Source organism: Trachypithecus francoisi, unplaced genomic scaffold (assembly GCF_009764315.1).
Source record: "Trachypithecus francoisi isolate TF-2019V2 unplaced genomic scaffold, Tfra_2.0 Lachesis_group3, whole genome shotgun sequence".
NCBI lineage: Eukaryota > Metazoa > Chordata > Mammalia > Primates > Cercopithecidae > Trachypithecus > Trachypithecus francoisi.
In genome coordinates this window covers 83237888-83258350 of record NW_022681468.1, presented here as the reverse complement: position 1 = coordinate 83258350, position 20463 = coordinate 83237888, and the positions used below count along the sequence as shown (strand labels likewise).

General features: G+C 51.0%; 1 protein-coding gene across 1 annotated transcript; it reads right to left on the bottom strand.

Moving 5' to 3' along the window:
• Window positions 1-5701: 5701 nt before the first annotated feature.
• Window positions 5702-17403, bottom strand: AJUBA (ajuba LIM protein). Its single transcript, XM_033188587.1, has 8 exons — window positions 15436-17403; window positions 12521-12622; window positions 10821-10888; window positions 10641-10703; window positions 9465-9595; window positions 9330-9381; window positions 8565-8633; window positions 5702-8083 (listed from the first exon to the last, which is right to left on the bottom strand). Exons 1-8 carry the CDS (start codon window positions 16439-16441, stop codon window positions 7958-7960), a joined length of 1617 nt encoding a protein of 538 aa, XP_033044478.1. The 5' UTR covers window positions 16442-17403; the 3' UTR covers window positions 5702-7957.
• Between the last annotated feature and the right edge of the window lie 3060 nt (window positions 17404-20463).

Here is a 20463-nt window from a genome sequence, read left to right as displayed (position 1 = left end):
AGGCTGGTCTGAAACTCCTGGCCTCAGGTGATCCACCCACCTCGGCCTCCCAAAGTGCTGGGATTACAGGCGTGAGCCACTGTGCCTGCCTTTTTTTTTTTTTTTTTTTAGACAGAGTCTCACTCTGTCATCAAGACTGGAGTGTGGTGGCACGATCTCAGCTCACTGCAACCTCTGTCTCCTGGACTCAAGTGATTCTCGTGCCTCAGCCTCCTGAGTAGCTGGGACTACACGCATGAGCCACCACACCCAGCTAATTTTTATATTTTTATTAGAGATAGGGGTTTCACTATGTTGGCCAGGCCAGTCTCAAACTCCTGACCTCAAATGATCCACTCACCTTGGCCTCCCAAAGTACTGAGATTACAGTCATGAGCTACTGCGCCCACCCTGTTTCTCCTAGTGTGCTTTTTTTTTTTTTTTTTTTGAAACGGAGTCTCGCTCTGTCGCCCGGGCTGGAGTGCACTGGCCAGATCTCCGCTCACTGCAAGCTCCGCCTCCCAGGTTTACGCCATTCTCCTGCCTCAGCCTCCCGAGTAGCTGGGACTACAGGCGCCCGCCACCTCGCCCAGCTAGTTTTTTGTATTTTTTAGTAGAGACGGGGTTTCACTGTGTTAGCCAGGATGGTCTCGATCTCCTGACCTCGTGATCCACCCGTCTCGGCCTCCCAAAGTGCTGGGATTACAGGCTTGAGCCACCGCACGCGGCCCCTAGTGTGCTTTCAAAGGTACTTTGGCTACTGTTAGTTCTAATGAACAAAAAACACATCAGTAAGAACCAGACGTTTTCATTATTGGTGCTTATGTTCCCTGGTTTTCCCACTAAGTTTCCCTAATTCTCTATCATAATGAAGTGCTTATCTCGTTTACAATATGTAAACCTTTACAGTTCACTTGTGCTGTGGGAATCCCTATGAAAGGGGGTGGAAGGGAGGAAGCCAAAAAGCCCTTTATTGCTCTTCAAAAGTTGGAAAGTCATTATCCAGCTGTGTGACCTTGGGAAAGTCACATCACTCAGTTTCTATTCTTCATTCAGTAAAATGAGGTGACTGGGTTATCTCTAAAATCACATCCCACTTGGCTTGAACCCTCTAAGCCTGATTAGCATATTTTATTAACCATCGCTTCCTGCTTGGATGGTACTCTGCTTCCCTACCCGTGGATTAGCACTATCTTTTCCAAGTAAGGTCAATTGTAGGTGAAATGACACCCACAGTAAACAGAATTTGTCTCTGATGACTCTCCTATCATCACAGTTTTCTGGTCTAATCTATATGTCCCAGTAAAGATTTACTCATGTTTTCAAGGTAAAACTTCAGTCCTTCACAACCAGTGCCAAGTGTGGATATTCTAAAGGCCCCTATAGAAGCAAGAGACCCATTCTTAGGTATTCCTCACAGTAAGGTAGGAGAAGGCAGAGAGGACTGAGATTCATTAGACTCTTTTTTTTTTTTTTTTTTTTTTTTGAGACGGAGTCTCGCTCTGTCGCCCGGGCTGGAGTGCAGTGACCGGATCTCAGCTCACTGTAAGCTCCGCCTCCCGGTTCACGCCATTCTCCTGCCTCAGCCTCCCGAGTAGCTGGGACTACAGGCGCCCGCCACCTCGCCCGGCTAGTTTTTTGTATTTTTAGTAGAGACGGGGTTTCACCGTGTTAGCCAGGATGGTCTCGATCCCCTGACCTCCTGATCCGCCCGTCTCGGCCTCCCAAAGTGCTGGGATTACAGGCTTGAGCCACCGCGCCCGGCCTTCATTAGACTCTTTTCGTGGAACTTTACCATAAGGGCTCTGAATGACCTCAGACCAGCTCTGGGGGCATGAGAGCTTCTAAATCACCAAACTAAATAATGCCTTAGCTTACCTGTATCTTCTTCTTATTTCAGTCCTATGGCTTTCTTTTCTTTCTTGACACAGGGTACCATCACTACTCACAACTCAGTACAGCCTCAACCTCCCAGGCTCAAGTGACCCTCCCACCTCAGCCTCCAGAGCAGCTGGAACTATGGACATATGACACCACTCCTGGCTAATTTTTTTATTTTTTTATTTTATTTTTTGAGACGGAGTCTCGCTCTGTCGCCCAAGCTGGAGTGCAGTGGCTGGATCTCAGCTCACTGCAAGCTCCGCCTCCCGGGTTCACGTCATTCTCGTGCCTCAGCCTCCCGAGTAGCTGGGACTACAGGCGCCCGCCACCTCACCCGGCTAGTTTTTTGTACTTTTTAGTAGAGACGGGGTTTCACTGTGTTAGCCAGGATGGTCTCGATCTCCTGACCTTGTGATCTGCCCGCCTCGGCTTCCCAAAGTGCTGGGATTACAGGCTTGAGCCACCGCGCCCGGCCAATTTTTTTTATTTTTTGTAGAGTCAGGGTCCCACGATGTTGCCCAGGCTGGTCTTGAACTCCTGGACTCAAGCGATCCTTCCACCTCAGCCTTCCAAAGTGCTGGGATTACAGGCATAAGCCACTGTGCCTGGCCATCCTTTTCCTTTTTTTTTTGAGACAGAGTCTCGCCCTGTCGCCCAGGCTGGAGTGCAGTGCCCTGATATTGGCTCACTGCAAGCTCTGCCTCCAGGGTTCACGCCATTCTCCTACCTCAGCTTCCCCAGTAGCTGGGACTACAGGTGCCCGCCACCACGCCTAATTTTGTGTATTTTTAGTAGAGACAGGGTTTTCATCGTGTTAGCCAGCATGGTGGTCTCTATCTCCTGACCTCATGATCTGCCCCCCTCAGCATCCCAAAGTGCTGGGATTATAGGCGTGAGCCACCCCGCATGGCTGCCCTTTTTTTTGAGACAGAGTCTTGCTCTGCCGCCCAGCCTGGAGTGCAGTGGCCCGATCTTGGCTCACTGCAAGCTCCGCCTCCCGGGTTCAAGTGATTCACCTGCCTCAGTCTCCTGAGTACGTGGGACTACAGGCGCCCGCCACCATGCCCAGCTAATTTTTGTATTTTTAGTAGAGACAGCATTTCACCATGTTGGCCAAGCTGGTCACGAACTCCTGATCTCAGGTGATCTGCCTGCCTCAGCCTCCCAAAGTGCTGGGATTACAGGCGTCAGCCACCATACCCGGCCCCTTTTCCTGTTTTTGTTATTTTTTTTTTGAGACGGAGTCTTGCTTTGTTGCCCAGGCTGGAGTGCACTGGGGCAATCTTGGCCCACTGCAAGCCTCGCCTCCGGGGTTCACATCATTCGCCTGCCTCAGCCTCCCAAGTAGCTGGGACTACAGGCACCTGCCACCATGCCCAGCTAATTTTTTTGTATTTTTCGTAGAGACGGGGGTTTCACCGTGTTAGCCAGGACGGTCTGGATCTCTTGACTTCGCGATCCACCCACCTCGTCCTCCTGGAGTGCTGGGATTACAGGCGTGAGCCACCGCGCCCGGCCCCTTTTCCTCTTTTTATTCCCTTCTTTATAGGTACAATCTGAAGGTTCTCATCCAGCTGGCTTTATGTACTTGGAAGTAGGTCTTTCTCTACATCCTTCTTGACTGAGGAGAGTCTCCAGCCTGATTATAAATGGCATCTTACCATTTCCCTGGCCCTGAGAGCTCCAAGTGGTGGAGGGGAAGATACTCTCTAGGGAGTAAGGCAGAGAGAGAACCATCACCAGTTTTTTCTTTTTTTTTTTTTGAGATGGAGTCTCGCTGTCACCCAGGCTGGAGTGCAGTGGCGCGAAGCTCTGCCTCCCGGATTCACGCCATTCTCCTGCCTCAGGCTCCCGAGTACCTGGGACTACAGGTTCCCACTACCATGCCTGGCTAATTTTTGTGTTTTTAGTAGGGACAGCATTTCTCCACTTTGGCCAGGCTGGTCTCGAACTCCTGACCTCAGGTGTTCTACCTGCCTCAGTCTCCCAAAGTGCTGGGATTACAGATGTGAGCCACCGCACCCAGCCACCAGCTTTATTTTTGATAACCCACTCAGGCCTGTGGTGAACAGGGCTGGCCAGAGCAGAGCTGAAGTCTGCAGTCAAAGCCTAACCCTTGTCCTGTGACTGTCATCTGAAAAGACAGAGTTGATCCATGATTCCTCCATCTTCCCCCTTTCTGCAAGTGGTTGTTGATTAAATCAGGTGGCAAGTTGGCCAAACAAGGTCTACCTTTTGATGTATACTTGGCAGCACCCCACGAATCTTTCATCATCAACTGTAAATACTAAAAAACTGTAAATACTAAACAGAAATATTTAGTCTCCCAGCAAATAGGAGGAAGGGAAGCTCTTGTGATGCAGGATATACCTGGGAGCCTGCCAGTGATGGTGTTGGGGTGGCTGGCACTGCTCTTTTGTCATGGCCTGCCCTTATCAGCTATTATCATTTATTTTTCCTCAGGAAGAAGTAGCCTCAGTGGCAAGAACAGAGTGTTGGGGAGCCCCGAGGCTAGGACAATCAGCACAGACCTAGAAAGGAATGAGTCAGATCAGGAACAGAAGAGGCCAAAATCAGTAAGAAACAAAGGGTCAGGAGCTGGGCACAGCAGCTCATGCTTGTAATCCCAGTGACTTAGGAGGCCAAGGTGGGAGATCACTTGAGGCCAGAAATTTAAGACCAGCCTGGGCTACATAGCGAGATGCTGTCTCTAAAAAAATTTTTTTAAACTTAGACAGGCATGGTGGTGCATACCTGTAGTCCCAGCTACTTGGGAGGCTGAGGCAGGGGAATTGCTTGAACCCAGGAGACAGAGATTGCAGTGAGCCATAATTGTGCCACTGTACTCCATCCAGCCTGGGTGACAGAGTGAGACTCCCAACTCTTTTTCCTTTTTCCTTTGAGATGGAGCCTTGCTGTCACCCAGGCTGGAGTGCAGTGGCACAAGCTCGGCTCACTGCAACCTCCGCATCCCGGGTTCACGCCATTCTCCTGCCTTGAGTAGCTGGGACTACAGGTGCCTGCCACCATGCCTGGCTAATTTTTTGTATTTTTAGTAGAGACGGGGTTTCACCGTGTTTGCCAGGATAGTCTTGATCGCCTGACCTCGTGATCCACCCGCCTTGGCCTCCCAAAGTGCTGGGATTACAGGCATGAGCCACCATGCCCGGTTTTCTTTTGAGACGTAACCTTGCTCTGTTGCCCAGGCTGGAGTGCAGTGGCGCAATGGCTCACTGCAATCTCCACCTCCCGGGTTTAAGTGATTCTCCTGCCTCAGCCTCCTGAGTAGCTGGGACTACAGGCATACACCACTATGCCTGGCTAACTTTTTTATTTTTGGTAGAGACGGGGTCTTACTATGTTGGCCAGGATGGTCCTGATCTCCTGACCTCATGATCCTCCCACCTCAGCCTCCCAAAGTGCTGGGATTACAGGGGTGAGCCACTGTGCCTGGCCAAGACTCCCAACTTAAAAAAAAAAAAAAAGAGGTGGGGCTCAGTGGCTTATGACTGTAATCCCAGCACTGTGGGAGGCTGAGGCAGGCGGATCATCCGAGCTCAGGAGTTTGAGATCACCCTGGCCAACATGGCAAAACCCTGTCTCTACTAAAAATACAAAAATTAGCTGGGTGTGGTGGCGCCTGCCTATAATCCCAGCTACTCAGGAGGCTGAGGCAGGAGAATCATTTGAACCCAGGAGGCAGAGGTTGCAGTGAGCTGAGATTGCACCACTGCACTACTGCACTTCAGCCTGGGCGACAAAACGAGATTCTGTAAAAATGAAAAACAAAAACAAAAACAAAAAACCTGAGGGGATGGATGTAAAGTTACACAAGCTTGTCTGGATTTCCCATCACAGGGCCTTTGTATTCACTTATTTAACAATAGTACAGAAGAAGCGATCTCAGCTGTACAAGAAGTAATTCAGTTTCTAGAACATTTCTCACTTCAACAAGGTGCATTTTCCCCTCTGGCACTCAGCTGTATAAATCTGAACTCTTTCCCTCTCACTCAAGAGATCTCCTCTATGTATTTCCCAGGTTGGCTGGCATAGTCATCTTAGAATAGCCCCCAAATGTGGAATTTCTGTTGTCAGGAGTCATCATTTCCAGTATGAAACTCACTGAGTGATAGAAAATGAGGACTAAAGATCAAAGATTACTAGATTAATTTGCCTAAAACCAATTCCCCTAAAACCAATTAGTCTAAAATAAATATTTATCAAATCTGCAGCATTTCAAAAGGGTTTAGCAGATTCACCCTCTTAGTTATTACTGTTGTCTGTATAACTTTTCATTGTAAGTCAACTGAATATGCCTCATGCCTATTCATTTGTTTAAGATATACTGGCCTTTTAACAGTAGGAATGTAGAAGTTAGACCAAAGCATCAAAATCACATTGAACTCCATTACATTTTTCAAGGCATTTAATTTGTAAAGGAATATTGGATTAAGAAACAAAAAAATGATACACAAAATGCCTGTACCAATTGTATTTATTGCTAGAAACTTTAAACTTTTTAAAAAAGTTTTTGAAAGGTAGATAACATAGAAAAAGACATCCATAAATGTAAGAAGCAATCTCATCATTTACAAAGTGCTGCAAATTTGATAAATTTATGTTGCTGATAATAACTCAGAAGTACTCTTGGATGAATAGATATAAATCCTTGAAATATCCAAAGCAAGACAAAAAGGAATAGGACACCTAAATGGATATAAACACACCAAAATAGGAATTGAGCTTTTGGCAAATTAGTTATTAAGTCATTAACTTTAAGCAAATAAGTTTTCAGTAAATTGGTTTTAAGAGATCTAGCTTTAGGTGAACTAGTTTCAGGCAAACTGACTAGTACCAAATCAGTGTTTTGCTCCCTCCAGTTCCCCCCAACTGTAGTTTTGGGATTGTGATGGATGCAATCCAGGACCCCTCTGAGAGGTGGCAAGTGAGATTCTACTAGGAAACCAAGTGTACAAGTGACCTAAGAGAGTAAGAGACAGAGAGAGAGTGTGTGTGTGTGCGCGCGCGCGCATGAACACAACCACACATGCATACTCTGGGCTGTATGGCTCAGTGCACCTAAACTTGGGAGTGTGGCTAAGCTGAAGCTTCCTAGACATCCCCCCACCAAGCTCCACACCCACGCAGACCTGCTTATTACCTACCAAAGCCAAGGAGAAGAGCAACCACGTACAAGCACCCACCTAGCCTCCCCAGACCCACGTGAGTCCCTCAGAAACAGGGAATACAGGCAGCAACCCCACTCAGAGCTGGTCCCCATTCTCAGCAGACAGATGAGGGGCTCTCCTAGTCCTTAGAAGAAGGCCAATAAATAACTCATTAATGAGGTCCAGAGTTTCTACTTCTTCATCCAGATATAGGTGCGGAACCCCCTATCTGACATCATGTGTCACAAAAAAGTGAGGAGCTTAAATTTGGTTGCCTAGCAGGAACTCACCACCCTAGACTTGCTGCCTCTCAGGGGGATCCCATCCTGCATCAACCACAACCCCAAAACTCTGGGGTTTGGGGGAGCTGGAGGGAGAATTACACTTTGATTTGGTTCTAGTCAGTTTAGCTGAAACTAGTTGATTTAAAGCTAGGTCCTCTACTCTTGGAATCCGGGACCAGAACATTATGTGACTCACGCACAATCATATACTAGGCCAGACACAGTGGCTTACGCCTGTAATCCCAGCACTTTGGGAGGCCAAGGTGGGAGGATCACTTGAGCCCAGGAGTTCAAGACTAGCCTGGGCAACATGGTGAGATCCCATCTCTAAAACAAACAAAATATATATACTGAAGGTACAGAATCAGATGTTCAGAAAGTACTGGAACCCTCCTGTGTGTGCCTAAGCTCAGGATGCACACATGGGAAAAAGGCCAGTCACCCCCACCCTGGTAAATATAAGGTTTCTCTTCCACAATCCATTTGGAATGTCATGATCTTTGGGTCTCCAGTCCTTGGGGTCCTCCCCAGAGGACTCTTCTGCCAGGCCTGTAGAGTGCATTATTTGCCTTGGCTGGCCTCAGAGAGGCCCACTGGCCACAGCAGTTTGTCAGTGGTGGTGACAGCAGCAGCAGTGATTGCAGCTCAGATATAGTTGGCAGGGGCTTGTCGGGCACTGAGCCGCTGCATGTGGCAGCCATGGCAAAGCAAGTGCCCATCCAGAGGGAAACAGCAGCAGCCTTCCTCATCACTCAGCTGCATCCGGCAGTCCTAGGGAAGAAGGCACCTAGTTCACCTCAGCCCAGGCACCTTGGATACTGAGGGCATCTTAGGAGTCTGCCCTGCTCAACACCTGACTCCTAATAACTGGAAGAAAGGGATGGGGTGGGAAGGGCAGGATGGAAGAGACGGAAGAGCAATCTGAGAAAATATTAATACCTCAGCTGGACACCAGGTGTCGCTGCTGCAGCAGAAATAATGACACAAGCCTGTCTTTACAGCAGTTTGACCAGACTCCCTACTCTTAGAAAGTCCTGACTCTGGGAGAGTCAGATTCAGAAAGGACTAAGTAACTTGGACCAGAGAAAGTGGCTGGAGGGGACAAAAAAAAAGACGGAAGATAGGTCACAGTATCTTTCTGGTTTCCCATGCCCTACACCTCTCCCATAGATGTCTGGTTGTTGCAGGACTTGACTCCTACCCTCTCCCCATTTCCACTTCTTCTCCAGCACCGCTGAACCCCAACACTCACCTCACAGTGGTAGCACTCAAAGTGATAATCCCGGTCCATGGATATCACTCTCACGATGTCCTCACAGCCCTGAAACATGCAGACCCCCATGGAGATGAGAGCAGCATATTGCTTCACCTCCACCGCCCTCATATATAGCCCTTCCCACCCCACGGGAAGATCATACAAATGGCCCCAGTGTCTCTCTGCAATCACCTGTAGTTTTAAGATGCCTCTGCAAATCCTACCAGAACTCTCCTTATCTCCTTCACTGGGCTGCCCCCATGTAGCACACTCCCTCTGTACAAGAGCCCTGGCCTTACCTGCGTCTCCCAGTTGTGGGGGAAGGAAAGGGACAGGAGGCATAAATAAAGTAGGCTAGGCTGACAACAAGGGAATCCAATAAGATCTGACTTCTCTCCGTAGGTACATCCTCTACACACAGCATAAATCATTTCTGACCCATTCCTACCAGTGCTGAGGATTCTTCCCACCTTTTTCCAGCCCCTACATCTGCAGTCTGGTGACCTCGACCTCAAAGAAAGTCTCCTCCTCTGGACTGGGATAGAAAAGATGGAGCCTGGGCCCAGTTAGGCTTTCAGACATGTCCAGGCCCGGATGTTAGGGTCAGGGTGGTGACCCCAAGAGGCAGAGTCACACGGGAATCTTCACAGAGTACATTCCTTGGCACTACCGCTTCCGGCAGGAGGCCAGGCAGCATGTCCCTAACCCTACGCCAGAAGCGGTGGCACTGGCTGCCCTGAAGGAGAACCCAGACATACTGACCTCAGAGGGGAGGATGGGTTGGCCACAGGCTGCACACTTAGGAGCATAATTTCTGAAAGACAGAGGAAAGAGATGAGCTGAGGTTGGGGAATCCCTGGACCCAGTTCCACACTGTATCCCAAGGGGTGGACTCACTTGTGGTAGTCGGTGACACAGTATACTTGGTTGGAGAAGTCCACTGTGAAGGGGATGCCATCCAGGCACTTGTTGCAAACAATGCATCGGAAACAGCCTGGGTGATAGGACTTCCCCATTGCTTGTAGGATCTGGCTCATGGGGTAGCAAGAGAATCAGTCTCCCTCCAGTCTCAGTTCTCCAGCTGCCCATTATGCTCCTTATTACTCCCATTAACCTCATCCAACCCGCTGCTATACCCCTAGAACAATGCTATGTAATGTGGAGGAAGAAGTCTTTAAATGGAGGCAGAAACCCTGAAAAATGCCTGACAGAGCATTCAGGCCAGTAGTGTTTAACTCTGGCTGCATATCAGGATCATCTAGGGAGCTTTTAAAAAACATCAATGCTTGGGCCCTCCTCCAGGCCTATTATCACAATCTCTGGTGATGGGATCCAAACTTTTTTTTTTTTTTTTAAGTTCTTCCCAGCTGATCTGCTAGGCCACCATGATTGATAATCACTGATTTAATCCTATCTCTCCTTTTTACAGGAAATAAAACTGAGTCCCAAGTGATTCTAACCAGTAGCAGAAAGGGGATTAAGACTCAGGACCCCAGGCTGGGCACGGTGGCTCATGCGTGTAATCTAGCACTTTGGGAGGCTTAGGCAGGAGGATCACTTGAGGCCAGAAATTCGAGACCAGCCTGGCCAACATGGCAAAACTCGTCTCTACTAAACATACAAAAATTAGCCACGCATGGTGGTGCACGCCTGTAGTCCTAGCTACTTGGGAGGCTGAGGCACTAGAATCACTTGAACCTGGGAGGCAGAGGTTGCAGTGAGCCAAGATCATGCCACTATGTCAGAGCGAGACTCTGTCTCAAATAAATAAATAAATAAATAAATAAACTCAGGACCCCACACTCCTAGCTCAGGCTGGAAGGCCTGGCTGTGCCCGCAGAATTAGGGAGGGGCCAAGTCACAGAAGCCTAGGTTGACAGGCTTTTGAGCCCAGACTTGATACCATAGGCAGAGGGAAGCCACTGTAAACAGCTGCTCTGGGGAGGAATGGGATGAAAGTGATTCATCTGGTGACAGGCTTCTTCCCCCAACCTTCTCTCAGTATCCATTTAGTCCCTGATTCTGCTCCTCAGCCTCACAGTGAGAGTTCTCAGCTGAAGGCACTTTACTTACCTTCTCCAAAATCAAGTGACCACAGACACAGCATTTCTCAGCTGCCTCCTGAAACCCTGAAAACTAAAGTAAAAGACAAAGGGAAGCTGTTATCAAACTCAGAATGATGGTACTCCAATGGGCCACCAAGAAGGGGGTCAGTATGGAAACCAATTCCAGGTCCAGGTGACCCTTACTCACCAGATAATCTTCCTCACAGTACACAGAGCCGTTGACACTGTAGAAAGCCTTGCAACGCAAAGTTCGCCCTAGAAACAGCAGAAAAGGGGCTGGAACCTATCCCACAGCCCAGGTGCAAGACTTCTGGGGTCACTGCTCCCCAGTGCTGCATAATATATTTAAACCTGGACTTTGTACTTTTCCTCCTAACTGCTGTCTGTCCTTCTTCCCCACACAAAAATTTCATCTGATGCAATTCCAATTTGCTTTGGCTTCATTCCAGCCAACTTCCCCTCTCTTCTGCTTGCTGCTCCTCCAGCTCCTGCCTCCTTAACAGTTTTCTAGGGCCCTCCCCTAAACAAACTGCCTTCCTCTCCAGTGCATAGGAAGCCACCTGGGAGAGTAAAGCCAACTACATGCTGGAATACATGAGCTCTTAATAAGGTACTATATGATTTGCATAGAGAGAATCACATTGTTACAGGCCTTGCCCTCTGGGACCCTTCAACCTAGAAGCCTTTTTGCCTGAGCATATCTATCCTGCTCTCAAAGGCCTATCTGTCTCCTTCTAGGGACAGACTCCATGGAGGTCAGGACTGGAGTTACTGCAGGAGGACAAAGTGCTTTGTTTGGAAGCAAAGCAGGTCCCCTTTCCTGTTTGTTTAAGGCTGCTTCCCTAAGCTTAGAGGGACCCAGAGTCTCTAGGGTAAGAGACAACCCAGGATCTTCTTCTAGCAGACAAGGCAGGACCATTCCCCATGTGACCAACCCCCAGGAACTGCTCCCAGGTGTCTACATTATCAGGGATAGGGGAGGAGTGAGAACAGGTGGAGCATGAGCAATTTTCCCACCTTTGCCTTCTTCCCCTCAAAATCCCCACTTCCAACTCTGTCCAATGGGTTAGGAAAGCTGACTTAGAAGCTCATGAGACACAGGGGAGGAAAGAGAGGGAAAGAGATATAGCCAGAAGAGGCCCTGTAAACAGAAGGATAGACAGACAGATGAGCCTAAAGAGAACGAGGCAGAAACTGGGGGAGTGAGAAAAGCTGAGTGCTGAAGTCAGACAGGCAGAGATAGGAGATTAAAGGTTTAGCAAAGGAATCAGAATGGGTAAGCAGTGAGGAGGGGGTAATGAGGGAGGGGAGGGGGGCAGTTAAGGCTGCTGGGAGCATCCCCCCTTTCCAAGTGGGCCTCCTGAGCTAACAGTGGCAGGCATTCCTGGAGCGTGATGTCATCAGCTTGGCATGGCCCGGTGGCCTGCACTCTAGTGAGGTGGCTGAACTCTGACCAGCCAAGAGAAAACCCCCTTCTCTGCCCCTAGCAGCTCCCCACTCCCCCAGCCTGCCCCCACCCTCCCCACATTCCAATCTTTCACTGTCGCCCCAGGCAACTTGGCTGCCCAAGACCAAGCCCCACCAAGAAGCTGGAGGGCCAGGCGAGTCCAGGATGGGCAAGCAGGGAGGCACGAGAGGGAGAAACAGAGGTGAGGAAGGAAGGAGGGACTCCAGGAAGGAGACCCACCAGGGGGAGGCAGAGCCAAGTAGAGGGCAGACAAGGAAGCAAGAGAGGTGGAGCAGCTGCGGACCTCCAGACACTTGGTGGGGATCCAACAGCTGCTCTGTGAGCAAATGAAGAGGCAAAAGCTCGCCTCCTGTTCCCTATAGCACTTCTGTGTATGTGGGCAGGGGAGGGGAGTGCTTGAGTGTTGGGGCTACACTCACCACAAGAGCAGCAGACAAAGCACTGGGTGTGGTAGAGGCTGTCCAGGGCCTGGCAAGCATTGCTCTGCCCATAGATGCCTTTGTTGCACTTGATACAGGTGCCTGAGAAGAGAAAAGAGTGTCACACTCTACTCCCCCAGGTCAAAACCAGGGATTCCCAAGCTTTCCTGACTGCCCTTTCCTGATGTGCCAGGGGTCACAGTCTCCCTTTGATGGGCTCCCTTCTGGGAAGAGACGATAAGAAGTAATGACATGTAGCAAGATCTTGGTTGAGCAGATCCATTCTTGTTTAATTGCTCAACAGATATTTTCTGAGCATCTATTTTGTGCTTAACACAGCACCACTACCTGAGGAAACCTGGAGAAAGTCAGAGATATGGTCCCTGGCATTCAGATGCTTAGTTTCTGTTGGGGAGAAAAGATTATACAGGCAAGGTATGATCTCTGTTGCAGTGTGTAGGATGAATGGTCAAAGATGCCGGTCCACAGGTGCTCAGCAGCAGACTTAAAAAAACTTTCTAGAGAAAGCAGGCTAGGCCCAGAAAGCCTCTCTGGGACTTCAGTTTCCCATCAGTCAAACGAGCTGTTCAGTTATAGAATGATTTCTCTCTGCTGCAGACTTCCAAGGATGGAGAAAAGGATCTGGCTCAGCAGAGGGCTGTGTGCAGAGGGGACCATGTGAGCATGACTCCTGTGGGGAGGTGGCTGCTGAGAATGTAGGGTGTGTTCCAGGAACCAGGGTTGAACAGGAAAGCAGGGAGAGTAGCAGAGCCCCTGATGCCTCCTAGTCACCTTCTATCTTGGGAAGAACACAGAACTGAACTGCTTGCTATTCCCCAAAATCCCCCGCTAAGATATATACACCTGGCTCTGGGACTCGCCTTTCCTGGGTGTGTTCTTCCCTCCCTCCACTCCCCAATTCCAGGCCCATGAGTGAGGGCTAGGGCCTGTCTTTGGGGAGCAGATCCCAACGGGCCCGCCCCACCTCTCCCCCTCGGCAGGCTGCCACACTCCCTGCCTGTTGGGGCCCATCCCAGTCTTTGCCCAGGGGCTTGGGAGCCTGTGCAGCAGCTGCAGCAACTGATGGGCCCAGACCTGTCCTGCTCCCACCCTCTGGCAGCTGGGCAAGGCTGAAGCCAAGGAAGAGGGCCCCTACTAGGGGCAGGAGGAGGGTATAGTCAAGCTGGGGCTGGCGGCACAAGGGGTATGTAGGGGTTGTCAAAGGAGGCAATCTGACTCCCAGGGAGAAGCGGCCCCATCTCTGAATTCAAAATGTGGCTTCCTCATGGAAGTGAAGATCTGCCCCAAGATTGCCATGCCAGGGGGTCCTGTCAGAGCTGTTCTTTAGGAAACCTTGGCCGTTATGGGAAGAGCAAATGAAACTGTTCAGGCACATTGGCCTTACCTCCTCTAACCCAGCATATCTACACCTACGTTCTTCCTTCTATTTTATTGCAGTTTCTCTGAGTTCCTTTCTTCCTTTTGGCTCGATGGTTCAGCCAAAAAGACTTCTTTACTAGCCACCTCTCCTGGGCCTCAAAATGAAACTGCTAAATGGGCCCTGTCATTCAGTCTTCCTTGATCAAAGCGGTTTGGCATCATCTCCTCTGGGCTTTCCTCTTGGTGGATTTGGAGGTGGGGAAAAGAATGGGGGTGGAGGTTGGGGGTTGAGTTATGCAGCGCCCTTGTAGCCTGCCCCCCTGCTACCTCTGAACCTCCTACCCAACCATCCCTCCCTGGCCGCGTTCCTCTTCCTATTCACTTTTGTAGCCATAGAGTTCTACAGCATGGGGTCCAGGAGTGAGGCATGAGCGGTGAGAAGAGATGCTTGGAAAAGTGAAAGAGGCCCACAGCCCTTAGGGGGTAAGCTGCCACTGCTTTCCAATCACAATCATATTCGAAGTTTTTTAGGTGTGTAGTAGTGCCTGTGAATTCTGACTAAAAGATCTTTCAAGACCCTAATGTTCCTCATAGCTGAGACATATAATCAATCAATACTTCTTGAACAGAGTAGGGGAGGGAGACAGCGACCAGGTTTCCTTAACAGTGTCAGGAAGTAAGGCGCTACTTCTAGCCTGAATTCTGACAGGTTATAGCCAGAATTCAAGACCAGGTTATTTCTGGCAATAACACAGGGTCGTTATCCATCCAGAGGTAATGGTGTCCCAGTAGTCATGGCTTTTGCCCTGACTTCCGGAGGATGGGGAAAATAGAGGCTGGTACTACTGGGTCTCTGATTAAATGCCCACGCACGCACCTAGCCAACAGGACTGGGGAGGGACAGCAGTTGGGTCCCAGGGCGCTCCATCCTGCCTCCCAGGCTCCATTTCCCCGACAGCCGCCACTACTGTGTGTGTGCTAGGGAGCGCCCCTCCATCCCTGAACCCTACCCCTCCGCCGCGCGGCGGCGGCCGCCCCGCCCATGGGCACCTGGAGCGCCCGGGCAGGAGTCGGCACGCACGCGGCCAGCCTGCCCCGCCCCCCCACCCGCGCATTCTCCAAATTCCTGCGGGCGGAGCCTGGGCCCGGGTGGGGGCGCGGCGCGCACAAACCTCCAGGGGCACCGCAGTGAAGGGGGGAGCAGGTTGGGGGGGATGCGCCCTCACCGCCCCACTTGGTCCCTTCCCTACGAGGCCTCCTGCCGCGAAAAACCGAGGTTCAAATGCTTGAGAAACGGACTCACGCGCTACCAGGAGGGTTGAATTTAGCAGAAATAAGGAGCCCTGGTTCATTTGAAAACTAGCAAGAAGGGGAAAGTGCTCTGGGGCCGCCCCCAATCCATCCCTCTTGTTTCTTTCCTAGTCCCGCGTCTTCACTTCGGACCCCCGGGCGCCGGCACTTTGGGCCGTCGGGACAGTGGAGAACCGAATGCTGTGACGGGTCCTTTCCCGTCCCTAACCACTTCTCTCACTCACCGAAGTAGTCCTCCCTGGCCTCCGACTCCCGCATCCTGGCCCGGGCGGCCTCCGGAACGAAAGGACCTGGCGGCTCTTCCAGACCCGACGGCTCAATCCCCGAGGGTTCTCCGCGGGCGCCAGCTTCTCGCCCACCGGTGCCCACCGTCAGGCGAAGCAACGCTGTTAGCTCGTCCTGGTACCGGGCGCCCACGGCGCAGTCCCCGTAGCCGGTCACAGAGTGTCGTCCGGGTTGCGCCCCCCGTCTCTCCAAGGGCCCCGCCGCTCCCACTCCAGCCCCGGCTAGAGCTCCAGGGCTGCCCAGGGCCGGGGGATACGAGTGGCGGCTTTCCTGGCAGCCGAACCCCGCAGGCCGCTGAGCATACAATCGGTCCAGGGCGGCGTGGAGCTCCGGATAGGCGGACGGGACCCCTCCGGGAGAATAGCCTGCCGGTGCTCCGGCCAGCGGTGGGCCAAACAGGCACGGCCCCGCTGGCAAGGGGCTCCCGTGGCGCTGGTCGTAGCCCATGCTGATGCCGCTGGTGCGATTGCTGCAGGGCCGGCTACCTCCAGCTCCGCCAGCCCCCGCCCCGTCCAGCAGCAGGCTGCCCCGGGGGCTGGACGGCTTGCTAGCGTCGCTGGCCGAGCTACTGGCGAAGCTGGAGCGGGGGCTGAGGGCCGGGGCCGTGGCCTCCAGCCGAAAATCGGGGGGCAACGACTGAGGTAGAGGCAAGGCCCGGGTGGGCGGCGGCCCCCCGGGAAAGGAGCCTTCGTAGCGCGGCGCCTCAAAGGAGCCGCGCTGATTCCGCTCAGCGTCCAGGGAACTTTGCTCCCGGGCCGGCTCTAACGGCTCATCCCCAGGTCCCCCAGTAGCTCCTCGGGGCCCTGACTTCCTAGGTCCCCCCAACCCACTTAGGCGCCCCTTGCCCGGCCCGGGGGTCCCGTCAGACCCAGACCGGCTAGATTCACCCTTTCTGCGGCCGAACTTCTCCAGCAGGCGACTGGCTTTCTCTCCTAACCGCTCCATGCCCTCGGGTCTGGGGCCTCTCGCCCCCTCCCCGCCTGGCACCCTGCGGCGTCTCGGCGGCCGGTTCTCTTTCTCTGCAGCCGGACTCTGGTTCCCCAGGGGCACAGGGGAAGTACAGGGGCTTAGCGGGCGGCCTGGATGCCCGGCGCCAGGAATCCCACAGCATCCCCCAGCGGGAGGGGCTGCGTCCCCTCGCGCATCTGGGGCTGAGCGGGGCTAGCAGGGTCTCTGGCCGCGGCTGTCCCGTCCGCAGGTCTATCTGTTCACGCGTCGACTCTCCCGACTGCCCCACTCTCCCCTGCCCCCGCCCCCCTCGCTCTCACGCTAGCCACGGACCGAACTTCTCTCCCAAACTTTTGTCTGCTTGGCCGGATCTACTTTCCTAGGAGGGCGGAGCGCCGTGTGTGTGAGAGGGCCGGGGGTGTCCGCGCAGGAATAGCTGGTGTGCGTGCAGAGAGGGCGCTGGCGCTAACTGCCCTGGATGTGGAGGCCTGCGGACTGTAGATGAGAGGCGGGCAGGGGCAGTTGGGGCAGCTGCCCCTACAACACTCAAGAATTGAAACAGGAAAGAGTGTGGGGGTAGGGGACGGGGACTCTTTGTCTGCAGTTGGAATGCGCGGAGGGGCATGGTGGAATGTGTCGCGGCTTGGGACCCGACGACAGGAGGCATGTTCTGCGCTAGCACCGTGACTTTGTTCCCAGCGTGGGGACTGTGGGAGAGGTGGAGAGAGACTGGTACAGAAATGGTGAGACAAGGAGAGAGCCATAAAGAGGAAGACAGAAAGAAGACAAATGCATAAAGAGGTTCAGAGACGTGTACGTAAAGACAGCCCTGAAAGGCGACGAAGCCCACAGAGAGAGGTGGAAGACAGGTAGCGAAAGAAAGGGAGAGCTGGGGAGCAAAGAGGAGTGTGGACGATGCAGAGACCGAAGGGTGCGCAAAGGAAAGGACAAGCTTGACCAGATAGAATGAGAGACAAACAGATAAACTGCAATTAAAAGGCACCACCTTCTGGACCCAAAAGTTTTGTGATGGTGGAGAAATTTTGTGTTTGTAAAAGCAGTGAAAAGGAGTGAGGAAAATGGGACTAACCTCTCCCTTGAGAGGGAGGGAAAGAGATCTACTGTGTGTGTAGAAGCAGTGAAAAAGAGTGAGGAAAAGGTTTGGGACTAATCTCTATCTTAAGGGTAGGACAATTAGAGAGATAGACAGACACCCCCTGGTGTTGGGAAATGAGATTTTTAGCAAACATTTCAGGTGATTATGGAGATCGAAGGCCTGGTTTTAGGGCCAACGAATACCTTCCCCCGTTGGTTTTGGTCGACAGAAGACTGGTGACACGGAGTAAGTATTAAGAGGAAGAAAAGAAATGCCATGTAGAGGATTTGCAAATGAAAATGAACAGGATGGAAAAGAGACTGATATTGAATATTTTAGAAGGATCAAGAATAAGGAAAAGAAACCCTGGCTGAAGCGGCCGGGCGCAGTGGCTCACGCCTGTAATCCCACCACTTTGGGAGGCTGAGGCAGGCAGATCATCTGAAGTCAGGAGTTCGAGACCAGCCTGGTCAACATGGTGAAATCCCATCTCTACTAAAAATACAAAAATTAGCCAGACGTGGTGGTGCACGCCTATAGTCCCAGCCACTCAAGAGGCTGAGGCAGGAGAATCACTTGAACCCGGGAGACAGAGGTTGCAGTGAGCCAAGATCACGGCCACTGCACTCCAGCCTGGGCCACAGAGCAAGCCTCCGTCTCAAAAAAATTCTAAATTTTTTAAAAGAAACCCTAGATGAAGCTAAACATACCTAATTAAATACCAGCCAACGACCGGGTGCGGTGGCTCACGCCTGTAATCCCAGCACTTTGGAAGTCCGAGGCGGGTGGATCACGAGGTCGGGAGTTTGCAACCAGCCTGGCCAGTATGGTGAACCCCGTCTCTACTAAGAATACAAAAATTAGCTGGCATGGTGGCACACACCTGTAGTCCCAGCTACTCGGGAGGCTGAGGCAGAAGAATCGCTTGAACCCGGAAAGCGGAGGTTGCAAAGAGCCGAGATTGCGCCACTGCACTCCAGCCTGGGCGACAGAGGGAGATTCCGTCTCAAAAATTTTTTTTAAAAAACAGCCAATTAATTTTGCCCAGACTAGAACATCAGGGGCAAGGGGCGGAGGAAGTAGAATGGAGAAGGAAATGACTCCTTTGTATTTAGATAGTAAACGAGTATGAAAATTATATGCAGATAAGTTGTGCATACTATTTTCATCTCAACATTTTGAACACCTTTTATAATCTTAGTGTAGCCTTAGGGAATGTGGAAAGAAAGGAGGTTAATATCTTTTGGGAAATTAATTTGTGCCAAACTATTTGGCTTCTTTGTCCTAGTTGCATTGTCTCCCTGACCTCATCTCCCCTGAGAATCAGCCTCTCTGTTTCCCTGGTCAAGGCCACAGCTTTTCTCTGATCCTGAGGAGAGTTTCCTACCAGACTGGAAGCAGGGAGGACTGAAAGCACTAGGAACAGAGGGGAGCTATCAGATTGCATCTAACACTGCTGTGAGCAACATCTTCAGAATTAACCATAATGTGTTCCCTCCTTTCCTGTGTCTGGATGGGGAAGGAGAACCTTGATTCTTCCTTCCAATTGCATCCAAAATATCCACACAACTTCCAAATACTAAGATTTGGAAGCTTTGATCCTTTGGGGTGAGGATGGGAAAGGAAATCTTACAAAATGTTGAGACGTCATTAAAGGAGGCCCATGCAAGAGGTGGTGGTAACATTGGGCACAATTGGGATGAATAGCCTGTGTTTTCAAGGGATAACTGGAAGCAGAGATGAGTGAAGGGGAAGAAGTAGAAGATGCATATGCTAATAGGGCATGCTCCAATAGTGCTCATGACCTCAGCTGGCCTCTCCAGTCTGAACTGGAGCTGGGATCTCCAAAGGCCCTCTTCATCCCCAATACTTTAATTATAATCTGTATACACAGGTGACTCCCTAATCCATATTTCCAGCCCAGTCTTTCTTGGACTTCAAAACTCAACGAACTACTAGCATCTCCACATGGCTGTCTCAGAAGCACCCAATATCCTAAACTGGGATCTTCTCTGCCTCATGAAACTGGCTCCTCTAGCATTCTCTGAGTAAATGGCACAATCCTGTTAGCTGCTTAAACTAGAAATCTGAGCATCAACCCTATGTCCTCCTTCTCCCTGAACCTCAAATCCAACCAAGTCCTATCAATCACCAAGTTCTATTAATTCTGCTTCCTAAACATCTTCCAAATCTGTCCTCCCCTCATCACCACTATATATGTCAAGTCACCATCTTTCCTCTCCTAAACCAATGCAAAAGTCTCCTGGTCAAGGCTTGCTCCCTGCAATCCATCTTATACCCTGAGGTCAAGTGATTTTTCAGTACAGAAGCTTTTCAACTTACAATGGAGTTATGTCTGGATAAACCCATCCATTATAAATTGAAAATATCGTAAGGCAGAAGTGCTTCTTCAACTTACGATATGTTCAGCTTAAGATGGGTTTATCTGATGTAACTGCATCATAAGGTGAGGAGCATACCGAATCATTTTGCACCTTCGTAAAGTTGAAAAATCCTAAGTCAAACCATCCTAAGTCAAACCAGTGAGTTGGGGACTTCCTGTAGGCAAAACCTGTCGTTTTATTTCCCTGCTAAAAAAAAACTTTCGACGATTTCTCACCGCCCTTGGGCTGAAGTCTGTACTCTGTATGATGAGGTCTCACTCTCCAGCCTCTCCTCTAGCATTATCCCTTCCCCAAACCAGTCTGCAGTAGAACTGGACCTTGTCTGTACTCTCTCTTGCCCCTGGACTTTTGTACCTGCTGTTCCCTGTTTGGAACACTCTCTTAGCCTCCCCTTTCCTTCTCCTGATTAACTCTTCCCCAGTTTAGACATTACACCCTCTCAGAAGCCACCTTTCCACACTGCAAGAGTAGGTTAGCTACCTGCTGTATATTGCTATAGTGCACTCCACTCCATCCAC

What these genes read in the sequence shown, in the direction of transcription:
- AJUBA (XM_033188587.1), bottom strand. Translation starts at nt 16,441, where the DNA reads ATGGAGCGGTTAGGAGAGAAAGCCAGTCGCCTGCTGGAGAAGTTCGGC. An exon ending in CTTTGTCTGCTGCTCTTGTG is followed by an intron (nt 10,889 to 12,520) that starts GTGAGTGTAGCC and finishes TGCTGTTTCTAG; the next exon opens with GGCGAACTTTGCGTTGCAAG. An exon ending in ACTGTGAGGAAGATTATCTG is followed by an intron (nt 10,704 to 10,820) that starts GTGAGTAAGGGT and finishes CTTTTACTTTAG; the next exon opens with TTTTCAGGGTTTCAGGAGGC.